This window comes from Topomyia yanbarensis, chromosome 2, assembly GCF_030247195.1.
Source record: "Topomyia yanbarensis strain Yona2022 chromosome 2, ASM3024719v1, whole genome shotgun sequence".
Classification (NCBI taxonomy): domain Eukaryota; kingdom Metazoa; phylum Arthropoda; class Insecta; order Diptera; family Culicidae; genus Topomyia; species Topomyia yanbarensis.
In genome coordinates, this window is record NC_080671.1 from 114,828,462 (window position 1) to 114,854,881 (window position 26,420).

Consider the following 26,420-nt stretch of genomic DNA (forward strand, 5'->3'; position numbering starts at 1 on the left):
TAAAATGCAAGCAAAAATTTAAATGAAAGCAAGCACCTTGCAAACCTCAAGAGCTTTCCTAAACATATTATAAGACTAAATTATTTATTTTTAATAAAAAAGTTAAAATTCCTGCTAAAAGTTTACATTCCGAACCACTCTCTAAGTGTTGCAATGCCATAACTCTACTCGTACTGAGAAGAATCCATCAGATATACATTCCATGCGATCAAATTGGAAATGAATGCAATTTGATTGCTCACGTCACGTGAGACACGTAACCAAATTTTCTATCAGACTAGAAACTTCCCTGAATCTGTCAGCACTGTCAGTACTCTCCCATCGCGCCCATCGCTCAATTATTTTGATCGAAATGAACACTGATTGAGATGCTAACACGAGTACATACATACGATCGCATATCATTGGGGGAATGAACAACAACAACAACGTTGAAAATTGCGACATGAATTTAGACCACATTGTAGATTCTGGTTTTGCCTTGTGGTGCGGCAGTGTGAGTCCAGCAGCGTGCATCGTGGTCGTCGAAAACCGGCACGCGATCCGTTAGTAGTTAACATTATTGAGACGCGCAGTAAACGAAGGTAGGTTTGCACTATACCGTAACATAGCGTTGACTAGTTATATATCTAGATAAAATTGTCTGAAATATAGTTAACATTAAATAAATCTATGATATCCTTTGAATTTATCATAGAACAATTGATATTCATTATGGGTTGATCGTTGGATTCTTATCTATATTATCATTCACGATGCAATCGAATACAAACTCGATGCGAAATCATCCCTCATTTATTAATATAAGTGTCAAAATATATATTTTCCCAAAGACCGTGATTTAGAGAATCCAAAACAATTTTATTACATTTGTATCGATTAAAACGAACTTGTAACACTTTCTTACCACGTAGCAACCTTGAGGCTATCTTGAGAAACGAAATCGAGCCTGCATTCGTTAGTCTAAATAATGGCCATACAACACAACACCAAAGTCCGGCTATAGGTACAATGAATCATTTGAGCTAGCCTGGTAAAGAGGTCATCGTTGTGAGTGTCACATTCGCCCGCCACAATGCATGCCTTCATAGACCAACGTTCAGGAAGGAAGGGCTGCGGTGATATCGTCTTATTTTAGCATTTTTTCATGACCACGTGTGTTAGCTGCTACTAGGTAGTATGCTAGCGCTAGGAATGCCATGCATCATTTGGAAAGGATACCTCGTTATGTTGATTGAGTGCAGCCAAGCAGATAGGTGATGTTAGACGGAACTAATCAAAGCATATCCACCAATTTGGTGCGATAATCAATGTACGGCAGCAGCGTTCGTAGTTATCAAACTGAAAACAATCAAAAATTTAATATTCCTTCCGGCTGTGATTGTGGTGACTTGCCGCAAGAGTTCAAATTATGCGGGCAGCTTTTAATTGTACTCGTTGATTGGTAATATGACAGTGTTGTTAGAGACAAATAGAGCACTGTCAGGGGAAAACTGATGGTTGAGAACTGATGAAGCATGGATAGCTTGGTTGAATAAATTCAACATCGTATCATACCATACTGCTGTTTTGTGTGCTCGATGATTGGATTTGGAACAAAGATTTAAGATTGACAATATTATTACTTTAAAAAAATTCAAACGAATTAATTCCAGACAAATGTGGTTCGTAAGCAGCGGAGAAATTTACTGAGGTATAATACCATGGAAATTACGGTGCTTATTGCAACATCTACATACACATCCACACAAAACTAATGTGGGCATTCTAACAATTAGCAGGTAATCAGAATGTTAGTTTCATGCTCTGTACAACTCACCCCATTAGATAGTTTATTTTGATGCTTAATTTTGCAGACCATCTAATACGTGAATTTATGTTTGACTTTCCCTATCGAACAATACCGTAATGCTGGCCCTGAAGGGGTCCATATTATAAGCCTATGAGTGCCCAAATGGAAATGTACAAGAAGAGAATTCAATGTTTCATTGTTACTGTAGAAATCCGCCCCCCAGCTTCTTGTCCCATGCTTATAGCGAATCACATAGAACATGGGAGATATAAGCGTATAGCGGCAGCACAGTAGTTCTACAATAATTTACACAGAAGTATAATAAAGAAAATGTTACGTTTCGACAGAAAATTTCAAGGTAATTTCTTCTTTAATGATTTGTGTAGGACAAATAGTATATTTGATTTTTACTCGGGTGAGCATAAAATCAAGAAGAATGAGAACAGGCTGCTGTCGCGTAATGGAACTGCCAACAGCTAACTCGTTTGGCTGGCGTTTTTTAACCAAAGTGCAGCCGGTATCGAATTTATTTAAAGCAACCCAGCAAGCAACAAGCTCGTTTGGTTGATGGTAGAAGTTGATAATCCAGTTGAAAATTTTTACTACCAAGCAGAGCCCTTGCTTTCCTAGTCAGTGTTAAAAGTGAACTCGAAGAGCTAATTTGTCGTTCATTAGTTATCTTAAAGTAACTGATATAAAAGTAAAAAATCCTAATCAGCGCCATCCAAAATTGTGATGTAATTTAATTGGAATGTTCATAAACCAATAGTAAATACGGCGAAGCCAAAAATAATCCGTGTCGGATTTGTGGTACACATTCATAACGTTTCACCGACAAGTTGCCCAGCCGAACGGAAATATCAGTTACCGTTGAACTTCTCGCCTTTACACATACGTATGATACAGTTCACCGATATACTAATAATACATCCTGATGTTGAAACCACATTACAAATTGTGCACGATGAATGGTGGTGCGATGCCGTAATTGCAAATAATAACTAAGGCAAATAAATCCCATGTGATTGATAGCAATCCTAGATTGAAGTGGAATTATATAAAAACGTCTCAAAATCTTTATCAGGCATGGCCTAGTGATTAAACATCCTACTCCCAAATTAAAGTCAGTTCCATTTAGAATTAGGGCATTCAAAATTCTCTAGAAGGAAATTACATAAAAACTTTTAGATTTTTTTATAATGCATTGAAAAGAAAATTGAAGAAAAAATATTCGTCAGTTTATCGTAGTTCTCGCTGAGTATTTCTTGTATACTAGTACTGTTAAACCTTATCGACAAATTTTAAGCACTTTCCCACATCAGATGGAGTTTCAATTGCGTTTCAAAGTCTGTTCAATATACGGACCAGAACATCACGGAACTTTCGTGTAATTTAATAAATGAACACATATACTTACAAAGTTTCCCATTCATAGTCGCGTTACTGATGGAAACCTCGGTTTCCCGTCAACAACTGTAGATGTCTTGCCAAATCATCAATTTGCGAGCAAATTTATTTGTAAAGACAAATTTGAACCTACCCGGAGCAAACCCCTTATATATACATTACCCCTGTACTGCGCTTCGCTGTGAACCTTTTGGATAAATTACATACGCTGATCCCAAGATTATTTTGGACGATACTAATAACTTTCGAGCGCAGTATCCGGTTGTATGTTCCACCTCTACATTTTGTTTTGTTAAGCGTAACCCAATGTTTGCATTTCCCGCCAACATTTAAGCAGGGTATTTACAGTTGATCTAGGAAATTAGTAAACCTGAGTGCGTTGGGTTTTCAACGTTAGTGTTCTGGTTTTTTAACGCTATCGTTCCATTTTGTTTTTGCAAAAGTGCGTTTGCACTGTTGCTTTCCTAATTCAATTTCTATGACTGAATATAATCCTTTCGGATCAAATAACTGTGTATGACACATCGGGACGCTACAGTAATTAAAATTAAGCGTCAAAATTCTTAAAGCAACCGACTTTACTATTCATTTCGAAATTTCCAATAAAGCGCCAATATTTATAGTGTCTAGCCATGTATACATTAATGATATTCATCAGATTGATACTAATGATAGCAGTTATAATGTGCAGGTAAGTTTAATTTTAGAGAAGGCGGGCTATCTATGGAAGTCATAACATTTTTCTGATTTAAGACGGCTTAGATACTAATTTGGGATGCTCCGAATTGGTGGTATACTTAAGCAGTATCCATGCATCTTCAATGCACAAAATCGCCCAAGATTTGCACCTTCTGGCAGGGAGAGGTGTTATATGTAACTCTCTGCTCTGACAGTATGGCGCATGAATTGACAACCAGTTCGAACCGTCGTTATCTGATCGTAAATACATCATCATCTATGATTGTTTAAATCTCTCGGTTTATATCGTCACATATAATCCGAAATCTGTGAAATTGGTTCACTATGAAGAAAGCTTGGCGATTAGATTTTATGGATATTTTTAAACGATAGAATCTCAAGTGACTTGGATGAGATCACGAATAAAACCAATTCATTCATAGTAGCAGCATACCAGGCGGCCTGTCGTGATTATAGTGCAGTTTTCAACCGTTTTCGTTCTATATGCCCCTTTCCGATCATTGATAACCATCATGTTCCCCTTTCTGAAAATTATTTATCACCATTACAAAAAAACAACACCTTTTCAATTGGATCAACTTTTTCCTTTTAAAGTAGAATACTTCTAACGTTTCAATATAGGTGCCCCGTTTCAAACTTTTCGGGCGGTATTTTTCCCGGTTTTTTCAACGTGAATATCTGGTGTTGCTCAAAATAAAAAAAAATTACGCTATCTGATTGGAAATGTGCACAAAAATTTTGTAACTAATTCCTTAGAATGTACAATTACTAAAAAAATATGGAAATAGTGAAAATTGTAAAAGCAGTAATTATCTGCGTAATGATTGGTCCATACAATTCAACCAAGCAGCGAGCTTTGTTAAGACTGCCCCTTTGTCATCCAATGAACTGCAACATACGTATAAAATGGTATATATTTTTTGTTTGTTTATTTAATTAAAGGCTTTAACCTCACGGGTCATCCGCCTTCGTATAAAAATGGAACTTAGGGGATATTCGTCGTATTTTGTTCTATCGTTATAGTCGTAGCAGCTACATGTCAGATCGCATTCTTCAGTGGCAATACATCTCATGACTGCGCCAGGTACTGATCGTATTTCATTGCAATGATGTACTGGCGTGCCAGTTTCATGTATACACAGAGGATGCAATGATCACATACCACAGAAAAAGCTGAACACACTTTCATTCGGACTGGGTCAATGGATCCCAAGTGTGCGCAGGCTAGGGTTGCCATCTCTCCGGGTTTGACCCGGAGTGCCCGGTTTCCAGGGGCGATGTTCGGGTCTCCGGGTTTTACCTCAATTTCTTCGGGTCTGGTGCCTGCTCCGGCAGTGGTGTTTAACTGTTGATCAGTGAGAAGAGTTTCACTTCCTTGTTTGAACCTCCCTTGCGACGAAGAACCAGCAAAGAACTCCGGAAGACGCTGTAGTGTGCTTCGTTGTGTTGGAGAGTAATACTCGTTCGGCTTATCCACCACAGCTAGAGTGGCTGGTGCTTTTGGATTATTCGTGGATAGCCGGGCAAGTGAATTTCTACACCCGTCTAAACCACCAAAACTGTTTACTAACGCGAAAAATGTGTGTTCACAAAGCTTGATGTGAACGGAACAGAATCCAGGGTGCTAATTATTATTTGTCAATGCCAACCGCTCAACCGTGAATGTGAGATTATTTGATAATTTCCAAAGGGTGCTAAATTCATACACTGGCTAGTTACTGGTGGAATGAAAAAGTTCATACTTATTTCTTTTCATATCAGTAGCTAATAATAACCGATTAAATTGCTCTAAAATGTCGAAAAATCGCTTTGATTCATATTTCTGTTTAGTTTTAGTCTATATTCATGTTTTTGCAGCGTATCCTAGTTCAGCGAAAATTTTCGGGTGAAAGCCTCACTAGAGTTGGCAACCCTAGCGCTGGCTATGGGGTGGTTTGAGAACCACCCAAGAGAACTGCGAATATTCACTATGGATTTTTCTTTAGCTATTCCAACGCGGCAACAGCAACAGTGTTAGAATATGTAGAACAAAATCCGTAGTAAATATTTTATGTGGCGTGTGTCCTGTCGCCTCGTGTGCAAACAGCTTAAGGGGGGTAAGGGTTCCAGAGCGAAAAAAAAATTTTTTCGCTGATTTTTTTTTTAAATTTGAGTGAAGCAAATTGATCAAAACTTTTGTACTGTATTATTTTAATATCATTCTGCAATTTTTCATGCACAAATTTCAAAAAGCGACTCGGTGACGAAGCTTTTTGTAGAATGTTTCTGGGAAAAACACGATTTGCGGTGTTAACTGCCGTTCAAAAACTACTTAAGGTGAAGATATGTGGAAGCCAGCAACGCACGCTTGTTGCTAGGCACCGACGCGCTTGTTTACATTGAGAAAAAATGGAATTCGAAGTGAAAATTCAAACGCACAAATGATAGTTTTCGGACATTTTCCTTCGGTAATCTGCACATTGGCAGAAAATTTGAAGTTTAGTTAGTAAACTATTAATGTTTCGCGGCTGTTTTTTCAGTGGTGTGTGATTAAAGTGCATTTGAAAAAGTGTTCTGAAAATGAGAAGAAGAAAAATAAAAGCGTTTCGAAAAAAAACCCCAAGTGAAGAGGGTCGATATTTTCGCACAAAATAAGAGCTATAGATGGAATTTCGTCAAAAACTCGGGTTGATTGCACAGGAAAATGTTCTAGCTTCCTCAAGTAGCAGTTTCGTGGTACATCGGCAAGGTTAGTGTATTAAAAAACGCATTTTTATATTTGCTCATGTCAGATACATGGTTAGGCAGGGGAGAGGGGTGTGTGCGGCGTAGAAGCTATGTTGTGGCTCGCATGTATAATGTCCTTAACCGATTTACTTCAAACTGTGCACACACATTCTTTTTTTAAAATACCTAACCCCTACTTTGAGTTTTCGAAATAATTTTTCATGCAAGTGATTTTTTACTCATGGAATGACGCAATTTTTCGTGAAAATAACCTTTTTGATTTGAAATGAGTAAAAAAAAACCCTTAATTGAAAAATTATCTCGAAAACTCAACGTTGGGGTTAGGTATTTTCAACACGTTTTTTTAATTGATCATAGAAAGCCATAAAATCTTTAACTTTTGAACCAAAAGGAATAACGCTTGACAAAGTTATAGAGGAGAGTGTTTTTATAAATTTTGCAGAAGACAAGTTGTCTCTTTCATACACAGTTATCGAGTTACGATACGTTTTCTATGATAAACTCCATAAATTCTTATTTTTACACATAACTTTTTTGTTTCTGACTGACTGATCCTCGAAGGTATTTCATTATTACAAAACACGCAACTTTCCTGAAGAGACCAAATAGTTGTGAGTACTTTGCAACTTTCCTGAAGAGACCAAATAGTTGTGAATACTTTGTAAAGAGATTTGGTTGATTTTGGTTTTATTTTAGCCAGTTTATGACCCATGTAACTACACTATGAGTAAACGATTGTAATTATGTTATAAATTATTCTGATAGGACTGGGTTTCACCTACAAAACGAAGGTATAACCGTTTGTCCGTAAGTTCCCGTTTACATGTTATACACTGTTGAAATCTTAATCTGTTGTCTAGCCCTCTTAAAGTCACGTGAATGCCTCACTGAACGAGTACGGGCTGGAGTTCAAAAAAGCTTTCGCTTGATTTTCTCAGCAGCGCGCACTCAGTGTACTAGTGTGTTTGCCGGAAGGTTAACATCGATATTGAATGATTTTCTTACAGGTTATGCGCAATTTTATTTTATCGTATGAATGTTAGCTTCAGGATAAAGAAGAAGATAAAATTGCTACAGAGGAATTCCACGAAGGTCCGTCCGAAAATCTCTAAAATCGTGACCGACCATCTTAGATTCCGATAAAACTTTACAGGTTCAACCGGATGGAAGACTAAACATTTTCCACAGTCAATGAGATTATTTTGACTCAAGCGTAATTTTTTAAAAGGGCGTAAACGTTTCTACGTGCAATAATTTCAATTTTTTTTTGTTCGATTACACTATTTTATACAGTGAAACTATCTGAGAACGAGTTACAGGTATTGAATACTTCTGCATGAAAAAAATATGCACTGAAAAAAAAGTTGTATCATTTTGCACAAAAACAAAAATTTATGATAAAAATTTAAATTACAAAAAAGCCATTTTTTCTATTTTTTTATATTTTGTCAACATAAATCTAAAGAGAAACGAAACATTTAAATGTAGCTTCATGATGGAGAAATTATCAGCAAAAAAGTTTTTGTAACAATAACTTTATACATGTTTTTAAGTTTTATACTAATTGACATACAAAACTATAATTTTATTACAGAATATAATTCTAAATATCATTTTAAATCAAAATGTATTTAACAAATATCTTCCGAAATGCGACAGTTTTCGAGATGTTTCGAATTTTGCTCCAACAAAAACAATTAATTCATTTAATCATCAGATTCTATGGTTGAATCAAATTTTGATTGTTCTTGTATAGCTTTCAAACGGTTTACAATATCGCCTTGATGTCAACTGGAAAGTTATATGAAATGTTATGGGTCTTACGAAAAACTAATTGTTGCCGATGGAAAAACGCGAATAACTTCTGAAATGGTCGTAATAGAACAAAATAATTGTGTTGTTAAAACAAAATTTAAAATATCTCGAGAACCACTACATTTCAGAATTTTTTTGTTATGAGCATTTTGATTTAAAATGGCGTTCAGAATCATATTCAAAAATAAAATTACACTTTTGACTGCAAATAGTATGAATTATAAAAATTTGTCAAAAGTTGTTGTTAGGAAATTTTTTTTATTAAAAACTTCTCCATGATCCAAATACACTGAAAAAACTTCATTTATGTATTTAAAACGATAAACATTAGACTTTTGACAATTTATGATGCGGTAGCGCGAATAGCTTTTAAAAAGGACATAAATTCCAAATATCACGAAAACAGTCGCATTTTGGAAGATATTTGTTAAATGCATTTTGATTTAAAATGATACTTAGAATTATATTCTGTAATAAAATTACAGTTTTGTATGTCAATTAGTATAAAATTTAAAAACATGTAAAAAGTAATTGTTAGAAAAACTTTTTTGCTGATAATTTCTCCATCATAAAATTACATTCAAAATGTTTCCTTTCTCTTTAGATTTTTGTTGACAAAATATAAAAAAAATAGAAAAAATGGTTTTTTTGCAGTTTTTACCATAAATTTTTGTTTTTGTGAAAAATGACATTTTTTTCAGTGTATATTTTTTCGTGCAGAAGTATTCATTACCTGTATTTCGTTCTTAGATAGTTTTACTGTATAAAATAGTGTAATCGAACAAAAAAAAATTAAAATAGTTACACGTAGAAACGTTTACGCCCTTTTGAAAAATTGCTCTTGTATCAGAATATTGAAATTGCCAGAAAAAATCATAGAGATTCATAAACCGAACACAAATGTAAAGTTTCGTTCGAATCGACGATGGTCATATTTTGCGGTCGGCCGGTTTCTCATGGAATCCCTCTACATTCACTTAAGTATAAAATATTTGAAAATATTCAGGCGGTTAATGCAGCAAATATATAAAAAATGTGTGGCTGTTACTTCTTCTTCTTCCATATCCTGAAACACGACAAGCTGGACCGAGATAAAATTCCTGTGGCCAAAAACAGCTTTTTGTGTCGGATAAGATCATGAAGCAATTAAAAGAAAGTGGCACAATAAACAAATTTTTCTCATCATTAAGTTCTATGACGGTTGAGTTACATTTTAGCGAAGACTACATATATTGATATGCAGTCATCGGTTTTAGTCATATTTAGCCAGCTGCCATAATAGCAAAGAAGACAGACGTACCATAGTACAAAGACAATGGAGTTAGTTCATCTCAAAAAAGCTGCGTCCGCTAAATTGTTACCAGTTCCCTCCAATAGAGAAATCTCGGGTGATAATGAGGCGAAAACTAAAGATAAAGAGAGCATATAACAATGACTTTGGATACAGTCTACTTTCTACTTCAGCCGCAGTCCTACAATCGAGCCAAGTTAACAACAGGCTTCTTGATCTAGTGTGCATTGTCTCGAGAACAAAGGAAACATCGGATTATTCTCGTCATCATGAGTAAAGTTGACGAAAAAGCTCGTTCACTTTAAATTTTGTTTAAAACGACCGAGTTTTAGTGAAGTGGAATACCTTCTGAAGGTAAAAATGCAACATAGACTTACGGAAGTGTTGTACCTTCAGTATCATCACCTTCGCAGTGCTGTGTTAGTATCATTCAACAGGTTAGCACAAGCCAAGCGTTTCATTTAGAAGAACAACTTAAAACACGTGGTTGAAAGTGACAACGTTGGAATTAAGATTCCCGTATATATTGAGAATGATTATATAGATGTAAGGTTATATGACCTATTCCCTCGTACCCCTCCTGAGCCAATTGCAAAATGCATGTCGCAATATGGAGAAGTAGAATCCGTTACACCTGATACTTGGAGAAACTTCTTCCCGGGTACTCCTAACGGCGTTTTTGTAGTGAGGATGCGGATTGAAAGGGGTATACCCTCCTACTTGACAATAAAACTCAAAACTCACGGAACTACAATTATGCAAACTACGCTATGTACCTATGAGGGGCAAACTCCTACGTGCAAGTATTGTAATCAGATAGCTCATCATGGACAACCTTGCGCGGAAGATGCGAAGGAAGACGCATCTCAACCGATTGCCAACTCATCTACGGCAAACCAACCTAAAACATAGTTTTCAATACCAATGCCTGAACCTCAAACGGTGGCCAAATTTGTGGCAGCAGTTGCACAGACCATAATGACAACCACAAAAGAAGCATCCAGTACCGCAAAATCAACTGTAAGCAACATTGGCCAGGATAACAATAACAGTGGCGGATTTACGCTGGTCAACAATAAGTGCAAGAAACAGGGAAAAACATCTGATCGCGGACACCAAGCCGGCTTCGACCTGGACGTGAAAAACAAAGAATTAAATGACCCCCCAGATGCAGATTGCCAGCAAACCCCGCGAAAGAAGGTCTCTGCTCACAATAAAAAGTTGCGCGCACGAGATCCAATATTATAATAATATTTGTTTATATATTTATTTTTACATTTGTAAACATATAAAAGATCCACGGCTCCGTTAAGCTACCGCTATGAGCCGTGTCAAATAAACGAATTATAAAAAAATTACTTTGGATGGACGAAGAATTGGTGAAATCAATCAACAAAAAGTGTGAGAATTCCTTTGAAATAACACAGTTAGTCTCATGAAATGAGATGTCATTGCCTTTGTTTCATCATTAGAAAATTTATCGACTGAAGAAAAGGTTAATATTTCTGATTTATGAGCACTTTCAACAGAAAAGCCTAATTTCCAGTGTCACTGAAAATATATTTTATCCTTTTAATTTCATATTGAATCAGAAAAGATTGTTGTGTTGAACGTTTCGGAAACTAATTGTTCACAGTTCACAACAAGTCGTCGTCAAGTTCGCACGCTTTTATCGTTCGATCCAGGTGCCGTGCGCGATATTTCATTTAGTTTTTTATTAATTCAGCTTTTCGTGTGTGTACATCAATCATAATGAGTTGCGAAATTTGCACTTTCGACACTTCCGCCGATACAGTTATGTGGACGTGTATAGGTTGCCTAAGAAAATTCCACGCCGCTTGCATTGGAGTGACTGTTCCGAGGGGATCACTGCGGAAGAAGGACAAGAGGGTGGACATCAACTCGTATCTATTACCGTGCTGTGAATCATGTCAAGAATTGATGCAGGCCAAGATTGAGTTCAAAGGGCTTATTGAACAACAACAACTTCTGGAATCACAACTGCAAGCCAATACGGAAGTAATGCACCGGCTCGCGTTTCAACTGGAGAAGCCTAACATAGTTCACGAAGCGATCGATGGCCTAGAAATTTTGCTTACAACAATAAAACAGGAATTGATAGCAATAAACAAAAACAGCAGTTTGACTGGAAGTGTTGTTGCCATTAAAAATCACATTACCTCGCTATTCGATACAGCAATGACGACAACGAAAAATAATGTCTATAGCACGCTGAAAACGGTAACGTCAGAGCTATCAGCTGAACTGCGCACCATGAATGATGAAATAAACCAGCTTAATCAACTGTCTCTGGACACAGCGGCTAGTATTACTATGACGTCAAACCCGACGCTGGGGATTGATATTCTTGACGAGCTTAAGTCTCTGTCAGCGAACATATCCACCAGTCAAAACTTCACAAATTCTGCGCTAACTATTGATATCCTCGACGAACTTAAGGCGCTTTCATCAAACATAACGGCAAGTAAAACGCTACATCATCGCTTGATTCATGCCCCAGTCTGGAAGCCGAATTAAATAACGACAAAAATATCGATAACTCAGGTTGGCGCTTTTTGGGTACAAGGAAAGTATGGAAAGCAGACTGGAGCGATTACGATGCACGCAAATTAAGAAACCTGAACCAGCAAAAACAGGCCGAAAAGGCTAGAAGACGTAAAAAAAAGATCGAGGCGAAATAATAATAATAACGTTAATGAAAAAAAACAAAAGCACCACAAATTTTCCTCGACCTGATCAAGAGCAAGCAGCGCGCCACTCACGACAGCCAGTTAATAGTAACCATACGAGTAATACCAATCGCAGAATCACATTTAGGGCCGGCAACACCCACTATAACAAAAACCATACGAGTAGTCACTACAACAATAGTTTCCTGCCACCGGATAGAGTGCTTCTTGCGGCTGCAAAAGATCATTTCTCAGGACCCCCCACGAACTATAGGCCAACAATTCAGTTTCAAAGAGGACCGACATTGAATCCCTATCCAGTGGATGATTTACCACGGTCGACGATGCAAATGCACCCAACATCGGAGCGCTTGTCAACAGTTTTGTGTAAGGCGTGCCATTCTCAACATTCGTGTTTTCGACGACATTGACGCATTCCCTAGAAGAAGGAAATGACGAGGACACCGCAGTTTGCCAAGATTCGACGCCATTTGAACGACAACAAAAAGAGGTAATCTCGATTCCTCAAGTAGAGTCGTCAGTAGAAATTTTAATTTACTGTCAAAATTTTAATAGAATGAAAAGTGCATCTAAAATGAATGAAATTCACAAGAATATTTTAAGTAGCTCCTATAAAATTATTTTGGCTACAGAAACTAGTTGGGACGAAAGTGTTAGAAGTGAAGAAGTTTTCGGGAACAGCTACAATGTGTTTAGAGCTGACCGAGACATCCATATGTCTGAAAAGAAGTCAGGAGGGGGAGTTTTAATAGCAATTACATCAAAATTTAATGCAGAAATCATTACTACAAGGAAATTTAAAGAATTTGAGCATGTGTGGGTTAAAACCCATCTGGCAGGTGAAACACATATATTTGCCTCTGTGTACTTCCCCCCAAATAATGCCCGCAAAGATACATTTGAAAAGTTTTTTTCTTATTGCCGAAGACATTATAACCAAGCTCCCCCCAGAGGTAAAAGTTCATATTTATGGTGACTTCAATCAACGAGGCATTGACTTCTTTCCAGACACTGAAAATGAAAGCATTCTACTTCCAGTCGTTGGGGATAACGAAACTCTGCAGGCCATATTTGACAAAACTGCAAGTTTAGGACTTAACCAAATTAATCATGTTAGAAATCAGCAAAACTGTTATTTAGATTTATTATTCACAAACATTCTTGAAGACTTCTGTGTCACCGAATCATTAACTCCACTATGGAAAAATGAAGCGTTTCATACAGCAATAGAGTTTTCTGTATTTGTACATGATAACAAAAGACCCGATGACTGCGAGTACGAAGAGGCCTTTCAATTTCAATTGGCAAATTTTGACAACATAAAACAAAGACTAAGCAGTATAGATTGGCAAACGTTGTTTAGAAATGAAACAAGTATCGAAAATTCAGTAGACGTCTTTTACACAAAATTGTTTGATATAATAGTTGAACAAGTACCACTGAAAAAAATTAGGCGACAAGGCAACACAAAATATCCAGTTTGGTATAACGAGCAAATTAAAAATTTAAAAAATCGTAAACAAAAGGCCCACAAAAAGTATAAAAAAATCAGAAATGAAAGGAACTTATTTAACTATTTGGACATTTGCGATCAACTAAACCTATCCATTAAAATAGCATTTGAAGAGTATAACTCAAAAACCGAACTTCAAATAAAATCTTGTCCAAAAAATTTCTTTAATCATGTTCAAAATAATTTAAAATCGGAAAACTTCCCTTCAAAAATGAAACTTAAAGAAAATGTCGGTGTCAACGCGGAACAAATCTGCAATCTTTTCGCAACCTTCTTTCAAGACATCTATACCACATTTTCTGAAGAAGATCGTGATCGCGAATATTTCGGTTTCTTCCCAGAATTCACCACAGACATTGGCGTCAATCATGTCAGTGTGCAAGATATTATGGAGGCTCTAAACAAACTAGATGCCTCCAAAGGTTCTGGACCTGACGGGATCCCACCCGTATTTATGAAGAACTTAGCGTTGGAACTCACAGCTCCTCTGTTTTGGCTTTTTAACATGTCGCTTGAATCTGGCATTTTCCCCAATTTATGGAAAAGCTCGTACCTGGTACCCATTTTTAAAAGTGGCAAAAAATCTGACATATGTAACTACCGTGGAATTGCCATTATGTCATGTATGCCTAAACTCTTTGAAGCAATCGTTAACGAAAAACTATTCAATCAAATCAAAAACAGAATTACTAACATGCAGCATGGGTTCTTCAAAGGACGTTCAACTAATACAAATTTACTAGAATTCGTTAACTACTCATTGATTGCAATGGAGAATGGAAACTACACTGAAGCTCTTTACACGGACTTTAGCAAGGCATTTGATCGTATCGACATACCCTTGCTATTATTCAAACTGAAAAAATTAGGAATTGAATCAGGTCTTCTCAAATGGCTCGAATCATATTTAACTAACCGTCAACAAATAGTTAGATTTAAAGGGAAGAAATCGAATCCCATTCAAGTCACATCAGGAGTTCCTCAAGGCTCCCATCTAGGCCCTCTTTTGTTCATTTTATTCGTAAACGACATATCATACATTCTCAAAAACATAAAAGTTCTTATCTATGCCGACGACATGAAGCTCTTTTTAGAAATTAGGAACGAACAAGACATAAAGATATTACAGGAAGAAATACATATGTTTTACCTCTGGTGTAACAAAAGCCTTCTGCAACTAAACGTAAAAAAATGTAATGCAATAACTTTTAGTAGGAAACGAAATACACCTGACATTTCAATCACTCTAGGAAATCAAGTGGTACAAAAGTGCGAAAGAGTTAAAGATTTGGGAGTCATTCTAGATTCAAAATTAACATTCATTGACCATTACAACACAATCATCAATAGAGCAAATAACATGCTTGGATTTATAAAGCGTTTTAGTTACAATTTTAATGATCCATATGCAATTAAAACATTATACATCTCGTATGTAAGGTCAATACTGGAATATTGTAGCATAGTTTGGTCACCTTTCTCAATCACACATGAAGAAAGAATAGAATCAGTACAAAGGCAATTTTTATTGTTTGCACTTCGCAAAATAGGTTGGACACGATTTCCTCTCCCATCTTATAAAGCTCGCTGTATGCTCATTAACATCCAAACACTAAAAGAGCGCCGAGAATATGCAATGGTTTCATTTCTAAACGATATAATTTCGTGTCGTATTGATTCAGTCGAACTTCTATCTAAACTTAATTTTTATATACCTTCCCGGCAGTTACGAATCCGAAATAAATTTATAACAAACAATTATCGTACAAATTATGCCAAGTTTGGACCATTAAATCAGATGATGGCAACTTACAACAAGCACTGCGAAGCTATTGACTTAACAATGACAAAAAGCAAATTAAAAAAATATTTCAATTCTATTCGCTTATAAAGAACATCCTAAAGTAGTGCTATGTAAACCAGATAGTGTTTAGTTTAGTTATTAGTATTTTATGTTTTAAGTGTATACTATATTTTATCGTTGTAACAAAACGGTCTACTCTTGTTTGACGACAATAAATAAATAAATATTACATGAAATATAATTTTAATTTACGAATCTAAAAAAGCTCTGCCTCTGAGAACTATGCGTTTAGTAGCATTTTGGCTTTTAGAAACTATAATTTTATTAAAGAAATTTTGAGCTTAAAAAGTAAATATTCTTGAAACGGCTCCTAGCACCACTATTCGACCCATTTTGATTACTTACTGTATAAAGTCATACCGTGGCAGTTGATGTTAAGTATTGTAGTACCCATTCGTTTTTTCATGACGATCATCCCTGGGTAGAAGGGCGGTGACAGAGATGGCACAACAAAGAGAAGTGGAGAATTTCATTGAAGATTCGGTAGAACTGCTACACAGATGCTCTCAACAATGTTCGAGTGATGAGATTGCGACATGCCTGACCAATAACTTACTGCCTGGCTCCATGCACTAGAATTATAAGCCCAAATGCTTTAACCAAGCAAAATGGCTTTTTCAAAAAAAAACTCTTGGTCGAAGGGGGGCGTGCCCCCCGTCCCTCTCCCTGGATTCACCAGTGAGCTTGGTATGAAGCAGCTACGGATTATCTTACAGCCGTGTTTGGAGGATAAAATGCAAGTTCTTCAACTACGGCTTGATCAACGCCTAAGCACTAAACAACGGCAATCCTGATGAAATGAAAGATCCACGTCTAAACAAGATGTACAAAGGATGCCTAAAATATGACGTGAAGCTCATCAATTTCCCCTTCACGACTGGGAATCAAATAAATTTACTGTTAGTTGAAATTTTTAGATATTTGAAGAAAGTGTTTATCAAATTCTACCAACGTCGATAGAAACTTCGATTGTGAACATTATAGCAGAGGTTCAAACCGACGACAATTTAAAATTGAATGCGGTGGCTCATATGATCCCTTAAAATTTTTATGTAGTGTTGATTTGTTGTTGAACTTGAAATATTATTTTTCGCTACCTCACGCACCAGTTGGTTGTTTACTTGGCCATATTTAACCGATTTCAAATATTTCAATTATTTTGAAAAAATATACCTTTCTATACGTATGTTTTGTTATTGTTATGTATTATTATTCGATCGCCAAAAAAATTGTTCAAATTTTATTATTCAAGTTTTATACATGCGATTTCAATGAGAACAGAAGGTCAAATGACTTAAAAGCTTTGCGTTTTTATCAGCATAATCAATTGGAGACATTTTAGTTATATGTATAAAAACAATATTTAAGATAAAGTAACCGAGTGGCATATATATATACCAACATCAACATTGATAAGAATAGAAATTATAGTTGTACCCTCTGTAGATGTAGTAACTCTGCAGAGATAACGGTTACTTTCTGTTACCTAAACACAATATTACTTCTGATATCAGTAAGTGTTTACAATCAGCACAAAGCGGACGTCGAAATAATTTTCTCGCTCCTACAGCTTAACATTAATCACTAGCATCTTGCAGCTCTGCGATGGCAACCAAGAAAGACTGGCGCCCTAAAATACTGGTGACCAACAAGGAAACCCCGACCAAAGGAGTTGACATTCTGAAACAGAAGTAAGCTTATCAAAGGATCTTTCGTCGGATAACATTTACCAACCCTTCTTTTCCCTAGATGTGACGTTATCTTCCCGGAAAATGCACCAGCTACGAGGGAGGAAATTCTGAAACTCGTTCCGGGAGTAGACGCAATAATGTGGGTCGGCCATCATGCTCTCAACGGCGAGGTACTGGATCTCGGCGCCCCAACGTTGAGGACCATTTCAACCATGTCGGCCGGGATGGATTACGTAGATCTCGAAGAATTCAAGCGTCGTGATTTTCCGCTCGGATATACACCGAGTGTCCTGAACGATGCCGTGGCCGATGAAGCGATCGGTCTGATGATAGCTGCTGGTAGACGCTTCCACGAGGGTAGATTGAAAATCGATAACTCCCAATGGTACCTTGGTCCTCAATGGATGTTGGGTAAGGATATCAAGGGAAGCACCGTCGGTATAATCGGGTTGGGGGAAATTGGTCAAGCTATTGCAAGACGATTGAAAGGATTCGAAATAGGGCAGCTTGTGTATACTGGAAGAAAGCCAAAGCCAGCCGGAGATACACTCGGGGCAAAGTTCGTAACTCAGGCGGAGCTTTTGAAGGAGAGCGACTACGTATTCATCGCTGTCCCGCTCAACAATAGCACCCGGCATATGATCAACGAGAGTACACTGAAACAGATGAAACCAACAGCGGTGCTGATCAATATAGCACGAGGAGAAATCGTAGATCAAGATGCGCTGGTGAATGCCCTGAAGAATGGAACTATTTTCTCAGCCGGACTTGACGTGATGACTCCAGAACCCTTGCCAGCTGACAATGAACTGTTGAAGCTACCAAATGCGGGTAAAATTCAATATGATAGTTATTATCGTTGAATTATATTGCAACACAGCTCATTTATTTTTTAGTGATTGTTCCTCACTTGGGATCGGCTACGACGCGAACTCGCGACGACATGTCAGTGATTGCTGCGCATAATATTCTGGCCGGTATGGAAGGATCTCCAATGTTGGCTCCTTACCCATATTCAAAGTAATTCCCTGAAGACTAAATTTATAAAGTTGTGTACAAAACACGACCGAGGTGATATAAAAATGCTATATTTGTATCGAGCATAATTATTTTTCATTAAATTTTTTTGTGAATTTTCCTTGTGTGTATAAATAAGTGCAGATTTCCGACGAACGAATTTGCCATATTAGTCGAGAAACCACAGTAAAAGAAAAATGTTCGGTATTGGACAATATTAATAAAGCAATAGCATAAAAACGAGCATTGCCGGTTAGCACCGACATCATCGAAGCTTCAGATGAAATGGAAAAGATTGAAGAATTATTTGGTTAATGGAAAGCCACCGACTCAACGACGTTTCTAAAAATAACCATAGGTTCCATCGAAAAATGTGACCATTAAGCACTGCTCAATATTACCACAAGTGAAAATTGGTTCTTTATTAAGAATGTTCGACTGACACAAAGGATCAATTTCCAGAATCGTGTACACTTAAGTCTTTTTATGAAGTTTCGTGTGACTTATTCGCGGATTTTCCAAGTTGTGTGGCTCTTTTTATGCGGATTTTCCAAGTTATGCGGATTTATGCAGTACTTTGACACCTCTGATGGAATAATTTTTGCCAGTATCTTATCACTCAAACTGCTGCAAAACAAAATTTCGTAAGGATGATTGATAAGTTTTTGTGAATCAGCATACAGTGAACTCCGAAATTGAACGTACACCTATGATTAGTTTTATTAGTCTATTGATTTAGATAGAAATCGTTTACATATGTTATAATTTTCGATGTTGTGTTATAACTTATTCATTCGTCTAGCTATGATTTGATCACGAAGCTAGCAAAATGTTTGCTAGAAATTTTTAATTTAAAATAATATAATAACATGACGCCACAAAATAAAAAAAAATGAATGCATTTTTGAAGTGATCTGTTGGATGTTGTAGGTCTGGTCAAATACAGCACAAAACTACGTTTGATCAATTTAATATACCCTCACCATCTTTTTTATTCAATCTGTTTATTTGATAAGCAAGGTACAGCTTACAGCTTATAGGTGCCAATTTTTGCATTTTACATTTTAAATTTCTTGAGACTAGAAGATTACAGAATGATTTTTTAACAAAATTTAAAAAGTGAGGAGCAATTTTTAGACTATTTTTAAGGTAAGGACAATTTCTAGATTATCGCAGCGACAAGTCGGGTGGTCTTCGCCGGACCCGTGGGAAATCCTTCAAATTAGGTCATATCTTCAGGTCGTTTCGGGTCCAATTTTGTTTTATGGCAGCACAAAGGTGAGAATGAAGACAATCACGTAGTAGCGCTCTGATGCGAGTCGGCGCTACAAAGCAGTACAGGAGACTTCTAAGAACTAGAAAAAAAGAAATAAAGGAGCTAAATTCTTATATAGATTGATTTTAGGAAGCGATAGATGAGTGAAATGTAGGGGAGATAGCGGCTTGTCATAACATCTTGAACCGGGACGTTGAGTGGTCTTCCTCGGGCTCCATTAGCCGAGGCATGGCGGAATTGTACTCGGTGCACGCCCAGACAATGTGCTTGATATCCTGATAGTTGTCGCCACGAGCCCAATACGCCGGAGATGTGCATTAGGGTGGCACGAGGATGCATGAAAAAAATTGAATACCGCAGAACCAAGTTAGAAAGATTCTTAATTCTTCAAAGAACTCCTACGCTAAATCCGAATCATATCTGTTGGAGTATGTTTTAGCACAAATGATTCTAAGTTTGTATGGAGTTTACTATGAGAAAATAATACATTTTTATTAAATTCATAAATATACCGCCTGCTGCCCTTGATAAATATATTGTATGCCACATTCTATAGATTCAGTCAAGTAGAACAACTTCTGCTAAGGACAGTTCATAGCTATGACAACTGGTTCATGAGTTATTGCAAAATTAAACTTTCGCTGCCCTGAAAGTTATGAAAATAGTGCTGTCTCTGGCTACCCGGCGAGCTGAACCTTCAATCAAGTGAATCTTGACGTATTTGTTGTGGTTACCAGTTATACCGTTGGTGTAAAGCGGAAATATATATATCGTGGGAAGTTATTTTTCGATTTGCGCATAGTTTCTTTTTGCTGCAGAAAGTGTTCGCGACGCGTAGCCAATAACACCATTACGTTGAAACAATGCGACGCCCAAACCAAAGCAACTTGCTTCACACTCGATCACCAGAGGCTCATTAGCGTCATAATACCGCAACATTTTCACATCCGATACTAAAGCTTTCATGCGGTTGAATTCTTCTTGCTGATAGGTCGACCAAACCCAAGGTTCTTTTTCTGAGATCAACTTTCAGAGCACACTGAAATTTTCGCTTAAATTCGGAAGAAATCTACTCAAATAGTTCACTATATCGATAAACCTGTGTAGCTATTTGCGGTTGCTAGGCACTGGATAGTTCTTAATCGTTTCCGTTTTTGATTCGTCAGTCCCTGGTCGGTCAGCAGATGACCATAGAATTTCACTGTAGTTTGGCATAATTTTAGTTTATTTCGATTGAGATTCACTTCATTTTGTTCTAACCGTGTCAAAAGCCTTTTAGACACTGGTTATGATCGACGAGCGCTTCTTCCAGTGTATCTCCACGACCAAAAACCACTATATCATCTGCAATACACTCTACTCTGTCCAAGCCTTGCAACACTTCTTACAACTTCGTTTGGAAGATCTCCAGTGCGGGACTAATACTAAAAGGAAGTCTTTTTTTTCAATGGAGAATGCAATTTACACACTAACCCAGTACACGTGCTATTAGTAGATGCCAAGCTACCATACGGAGTGTACTGGAGTGTCGGGCTATCATGGTGACGCCATGACTAGGAAATACCGACTAAACTCCATTGGGCACCGCCATTGTTCCCCCCAGGAACTACCTCTCGGTATTACTTCTGGGGAGATGGCTGTACTCAGAGTTAAAAATATTCAAATTCATTGAATGAAAATTGATCATATTCAGTCGCATTCATTTTCAATATTCAGTGACGCAGCCGAAAACGTCAAACGAACAAACTGCCCATTCATCCATGCAGATTTTCATTCGTCTCCGATTATTACACGAAGCGACCGTGCAGCATCGAATCAAACGCATCAAAGTAGGCCCTGGCACAATGTAAGCGATGATGATTGTTGTTTCATATGCTTTACCGGCATTTAAAAACATTTTCCTAGATAATTTGTGAAATGAATATATTGTACGATATTCAACTGAATGAATAACATGGATATTTGAATGAATATTTTTTATATTCACCGCGAGTCGCATCAGGTTCATTTTCAGCCGTCAAAAAAGAGCTTCGATTATTTTTAACTCTGGCTGTACTTGATGTACTCACTCACTCTCGCTCACGCGTTCATACATCCTGTATGAGGCTTACTTGGGTGCTCTCTCTGTCACACCTTGATTCACTCTATAACACTCCACATGAGGCTTACTTATGTGCTCACCTTTTTCATACCTTGCGAGGCTGACTTGTGTGCTCACCTTTTTCATACCTTGCTAGGCTTACTTTTGTGCTCGCCTCTAACATACCATGTGAAGCTGACTTGGATGCTCACCCTATCACCTGATTCACTCTCAATCATACCACTCTATTACACCCCTGTCGCTCCCCCTGGCATCCCATGTGGGACATTTTTCTTAGGCCCCACTGCTGACATACCATGTGAGGCTTACTTTGGTGCTCACCGCTTTCATACCTTGTGAGGCTGACTTTTGTGCTCACCTCTGACATACCATGTGAGGCTGACTTTTGTGCTCACCCTTAACATACCGTGTAAGGCTGACTTGGATGCTCACTCTTCACTCCTCTGCCACACCACGAGGCAGCGATAGCTAAGTCCCAACATACTACGCTACGACCCTCCCATCTTGGCATGAGGCAGTCCACATATACGCCTAAACACTCGCTCTTCTGCCTTGCTTCGGAGTGGCTGGGTTTACCCCTTACGCGGTTGCCAGTCGCTGCGCCAAACCTGCCTGAGCAAACTATTCACTCACTTTTCTGCGCTCGGCCTTTTTCGCTCCAACTAACCAATCACTAGTTAGTCGTGCCCGTCGTCTGTTGCTAAGTGCGTCAGATTCTCTGTAACCTACAGGCAATCTGAGTGGTTGCAGTCGAGACTGCGTTCCACTTCTCCGCCGCTTGACACATCCGCTGATTAAGGGTATCAGGGGTTGTGTCCCAGTCGCAGACGTCAAGCATTGCTCTTCTTTCGACGTCGAAACGAGGACATACGAACAGTATGTGTTCGGCAGTTTCGTCAACACCTGGGCAGTCAGGGCAGACGGGGACCTCCGCGTGCCCGAGCCTGTGGAGGTATTGTCGGAAGCAGCTATGGCCTGATAGGAATTGTGTCAAATGGAAGTGAATTTCCCCATGGGGTCTGCCCACCCAGCTCGACATATTAGGTATCAGCCGGTGGGTCCACCTACCTTTCGAGGAGTTATCCCACTCACGCTGCCATCTGGTGACCGAAGCCACCCTGGTGCGCTCGCGGGCTCCTCTATTTCCACGTAGCTCGAAGCACTCCTCATCTTCCTGGATGACCAGCCCGACTCCAAGGTTACGACGATCTTGACCCCAGGAGGGAACTTCAGTCTCAGAACCCCGTCATAGGTTCTATAGCACCGGGCCTAGGATCGAGCCCTGCGGGACTCCGGCTGTAATGGGAACCCTTTTCTGACCGGCATCGGTTTCGTATAGCAGTACGCGGTTCTGGAAGTATCTTTCCAGGATCCGGTACAGACCCACCGGTAGGCTAAGCCAGTGTAACGAGAGCGCGATGGCATCCCAGCTTGCGCTGTTGAATGCGTAACGCACAGTATCGATTGCCTCGCCTATTTCGTTGGATCGCTATCTCGGCAGTCTTTATCACTGAGTTGATAGCGTCCACCGTGGACTTACCCTTCTGAAAGCCAAACTGGTTGCTTGACAGGCCGTTCGTACCTTCTGAGTACGGGGTTAGTCTGTTGAGGATGATCCTCTCAAGCAATTTGCCAGTCGTGTCGATCCAACAGATTGGTCTGTACGCCGATGGATCGTCTGGCGGCTTCCCGGGCTTCGGCAACAGCACCAATTTCTACCTTTTCCATCTATCGGGGAAGCGGCACTCGTCAAGGCATCTCTGCATAGCTAGCCTGAACATGTTCGGGTTCGCTATGATCGCTGCCTTGAGAGCGTTGTTTGGAACTCCATCCGGCCCTGGAGCTTTGGTCATTGCCAGGGATTTAGCCACTGCGAGTAGTCTTCATTCGTCACTGGAGCCACCATTTCGGCGCCCACACTGTCTCGTGGTGCAGGTTGCCAGGGGATTGTGGCTCGAGACGGATAGAGGGCTTCGATAATCGTCGCCAATCGGTCCGGAGACCGTTCTGGGGGTGAAGAGCTCCCTTTGGTCTTGGCCATCACGATTCTGTAGGCGTCACCCCACGGATTCGCGTTGGCACTCTCACACAGATTGTCAAAACATGCTCTCTTGCTGCTTTTAATGGCCTTAAGGGCCAGTTTCGCAGCTCGGAACACTTCACGGAGGTTCTCTCTTGCATCCTCGGTGCGGGCTCTTTGTATCCTACGTCTAGCTCTGAAGCAGGCTGATCGTAGAGCTGCAATCTCGGCACTCCACCAGTATACCGGGCGTCTGCTGTTTCTTGGTAGGGTTTTCCTCGGCATAGTGGCGTCGCACGCGCGTGATAGGACGGCTACCAGCGCATCCCCGCTTAGACTGTCGGTGTTGGCCTCCAGTCCCAAGGCGGCCGTGAAAAATTCGCTGTCGAAGTGATTGGACACCCGCGTACCTGACAGGGATCCCCAACTCGGATGCTCCATAGTTGATCCTAAAGCGAATTGCTAAATGATCGCTATGGGTGTAGCCTTCGTCTACCCTCCATTCCATGCCTGGAACCAGACCCGGGCTGGCAAATGTTACGTCAATCCATGCCTCCACCCCGTTTCTACGGAATGTGCTAGCGGAGCCATTATTGGCTAACACAGCGTCGAGTTTCGCAAGCGCCTCTAGTAGCGGTTGGCCCCTGCTATTTGTACAGCGGCTTGTTTCTTAGCGATGCAGATAAGGCATTTATGCGTCTTAGTGCAGCCCCGCTCCTTATGCCCCTCCTCACCGCAGCGACGACATAGTTCGCTCCTATCTGTACCCTTACATTCGTACGACTTATGGCCGGACTCAAGGCACTGATAGCACCTATCCACTGAAGGCGGCTGGGGTATGCTAACTGGACATTAGAGTGACAGAAAAAAATGACGCCCATCGGCCCATCCCTGAGTCGATTCCTAGTCCCACCAGGAGTGTCTGCTCCAAATTTGAGCCAAATCGAACAAGTCTAGCTACCGGACCAACGTGCTTGAAGTTTGTATGGGATTTTTCGACAATTTACATGGAGAAAACCCACTTGCGAACATTTTCACCGCTAGGGGGCACTGTATACATCAGATTATCACCAAAAGTGAAACTTAAGAAGATAATTCTATTATCTACAACTTTGTTGAAGACTGCAAAGCGATCCGACTCGAACAAGAAAAGTTATTAAACTTATAACGAAGTGATGTCTGAGTCAGTTTTGCATGGGGCCTAGCAGTGCATGGTAGTGTATCAGTACTAGCACTGAGAACTGACATACAAGTAACGTTTTCAACTTGTGTAAGAAATTAAACTGTCGCTTTGAAATGACAACAGCAAATAGCAACTTGCCACTGGTCGGCGCTTCGATCGGCCAGCAATCGCTATACGGGACTTGTATACAAACTTGGATACAATGGTGATTCACGCATGCAAACCCGTATGCGATGGTGATTTTCAACGTATTTTCATTTAAATGTTTACACAGGTTTTTCGGGAAATTTTGTTCTAGCTTATATGTCTGTTCTCTGTGGTACTAGGTTCTAACAAACTAAACATTTTTATGGAGTAATGGTTAGATTTAGCTCACTAGTGTGTTCGGAAGAATTGTAGTACATAATACGAGTTATGTTTTGGTTAGAAAACTTTAGTTCCATCTGTGACCGCATAGATGGCGCCAACACTAACTTTTCAACGGAGAGAGATAGAAATTAGGTGTCTTCTACAAAGTTGTAGAACAAGATTTTTTCAGTAATTTTGCAAAACATCTTGATATTCTATCTCTCTCCGTTGAAAAGTTAGTGTTGGCGCCATCTATGCGGTCACAGGTGGAACTAAAATTTTCTAACCAAAACATAACTCATGTTATGTACTGCAATTCTTCCGAACATACTATTCAGCTAAATCTAACCATTATTCTACAAAAATGTTCAGTTTGTTAGAACCTAGTACTGATATACTACCACGTACTGCTAGGCCCCATGCAAAACTGACTCAGACATCACTTCACTAAAAGTTTAATAACTTCTTTCAACAAAGCCGGATTCACTAGCAGTCTTCGACATAGTTGTAGATAATTAAATTATCTTTCTTATTTTCACTTACAGTGATAATACGATGCATACAGTGCCACCTAGCGGTGAAAATGCGAGCTAGTGGGTTTTCTCCATGTAAATCGTCGAAAAATCCCATACAAACTTCAGGCACCTTGGTCCGGTAGCTAGACTTGTCCGATTTGCTTCAAATTTGAAGCAAGTACTCCTGGTGGGACTAGGAATCGACTCAGGGGTGGGCCGAGTGAGTTTTCAAAAATTCATTATTTTTCTGGGCACTCTACTGGACATACTGACCAGCCGATCTTCAGTTTTCCTATCACGGTAACCTTTTTTGCTTCCGCTTTCAGTAGCCTGAGGTAGGCTACTTACGGGCCGGAGGGTCCCGCTCACAAGCGCATAGAGGCCCGCTCAATTACTGCGCCACATTGCTCTGTGACGGCAGCGACGACATCATCTGCGGTCGTGAACTCG

At 39.1% G+C, this 26,420-nt stretch overlaps 1 protein-coding gene across 9 annotated transcripts; it reads left to right on the forward strand.

Annotated features, from left to right (window-relative positions):
- The first annotated feature begins 479 nt into the window (after positions 1-479).
- Positions 480-18,616, forward strand: LOC131679254 (glyoxylate reductase/hydroxypyruvate reductase-like). 9 transcript variants are annotated; one of them, XM_058959950.1, is made up of 5 exons: positions 2,426-2,529; positions 3,808-3,890; positions 17,418-17,510; positions 17,569-18,341; positions 18,407-18,616. In XM_058959950.1, the coding sequence occupies exons 2-5, from the start codon at positions 3,832-3,834 to the stop codon at positions 18,532-18,534; spliced, it is 1,053 nt and encodes a 350-aa protein (XP_058815933.1). In that variant the 5' UTR covers positions 2,426-2,529; positions 3,808-3,831; the 3' UTR covers positions 18,535-18,616. The 9 variants fall into 9 exon arrangements, with proteins under 9 accessions (XP_058815939.1, XP_058815933.1, XP_058815931.1 ...); XM_058959948.1 differs by having other exon boundaries at positions 2,441-2,687; XM_058959949.1 differs by having other exon boundaries at positions 2,441-2,687; positions 3,823-3,890.
- The last annotated feature ends 7,804 nt before the right edge of the window (positions 18,617-26,420 follow it).

What these genes read in the sequence shown, in the direction of transcription:
- LOC131679254 (XM_058959950.1), top strand. Translation starts at nt 3,832, where the DNA reads ATGTATACATTAATGATATTCATCAGATTGATACTAATGATAGCAGTT. An exon ending in ATAGCAGTTATAATGTGCAG is followed by an intron (nt 3,891 to 17,417) that starts GTAAGTTTAATT and finishes AGCATCTTGCAG; the next exon opens with CTCTGCGATGGCAACCAAGA. An exon ending in GTTGACATTCTGAAACAGAA is followed by an intron (nt 17,511 to 17,568) that starts GTAAGCTTATCA and finishes TCTTTTCCCTAG; the next exon opens with ATGTGACGTTATCTTCCCGG.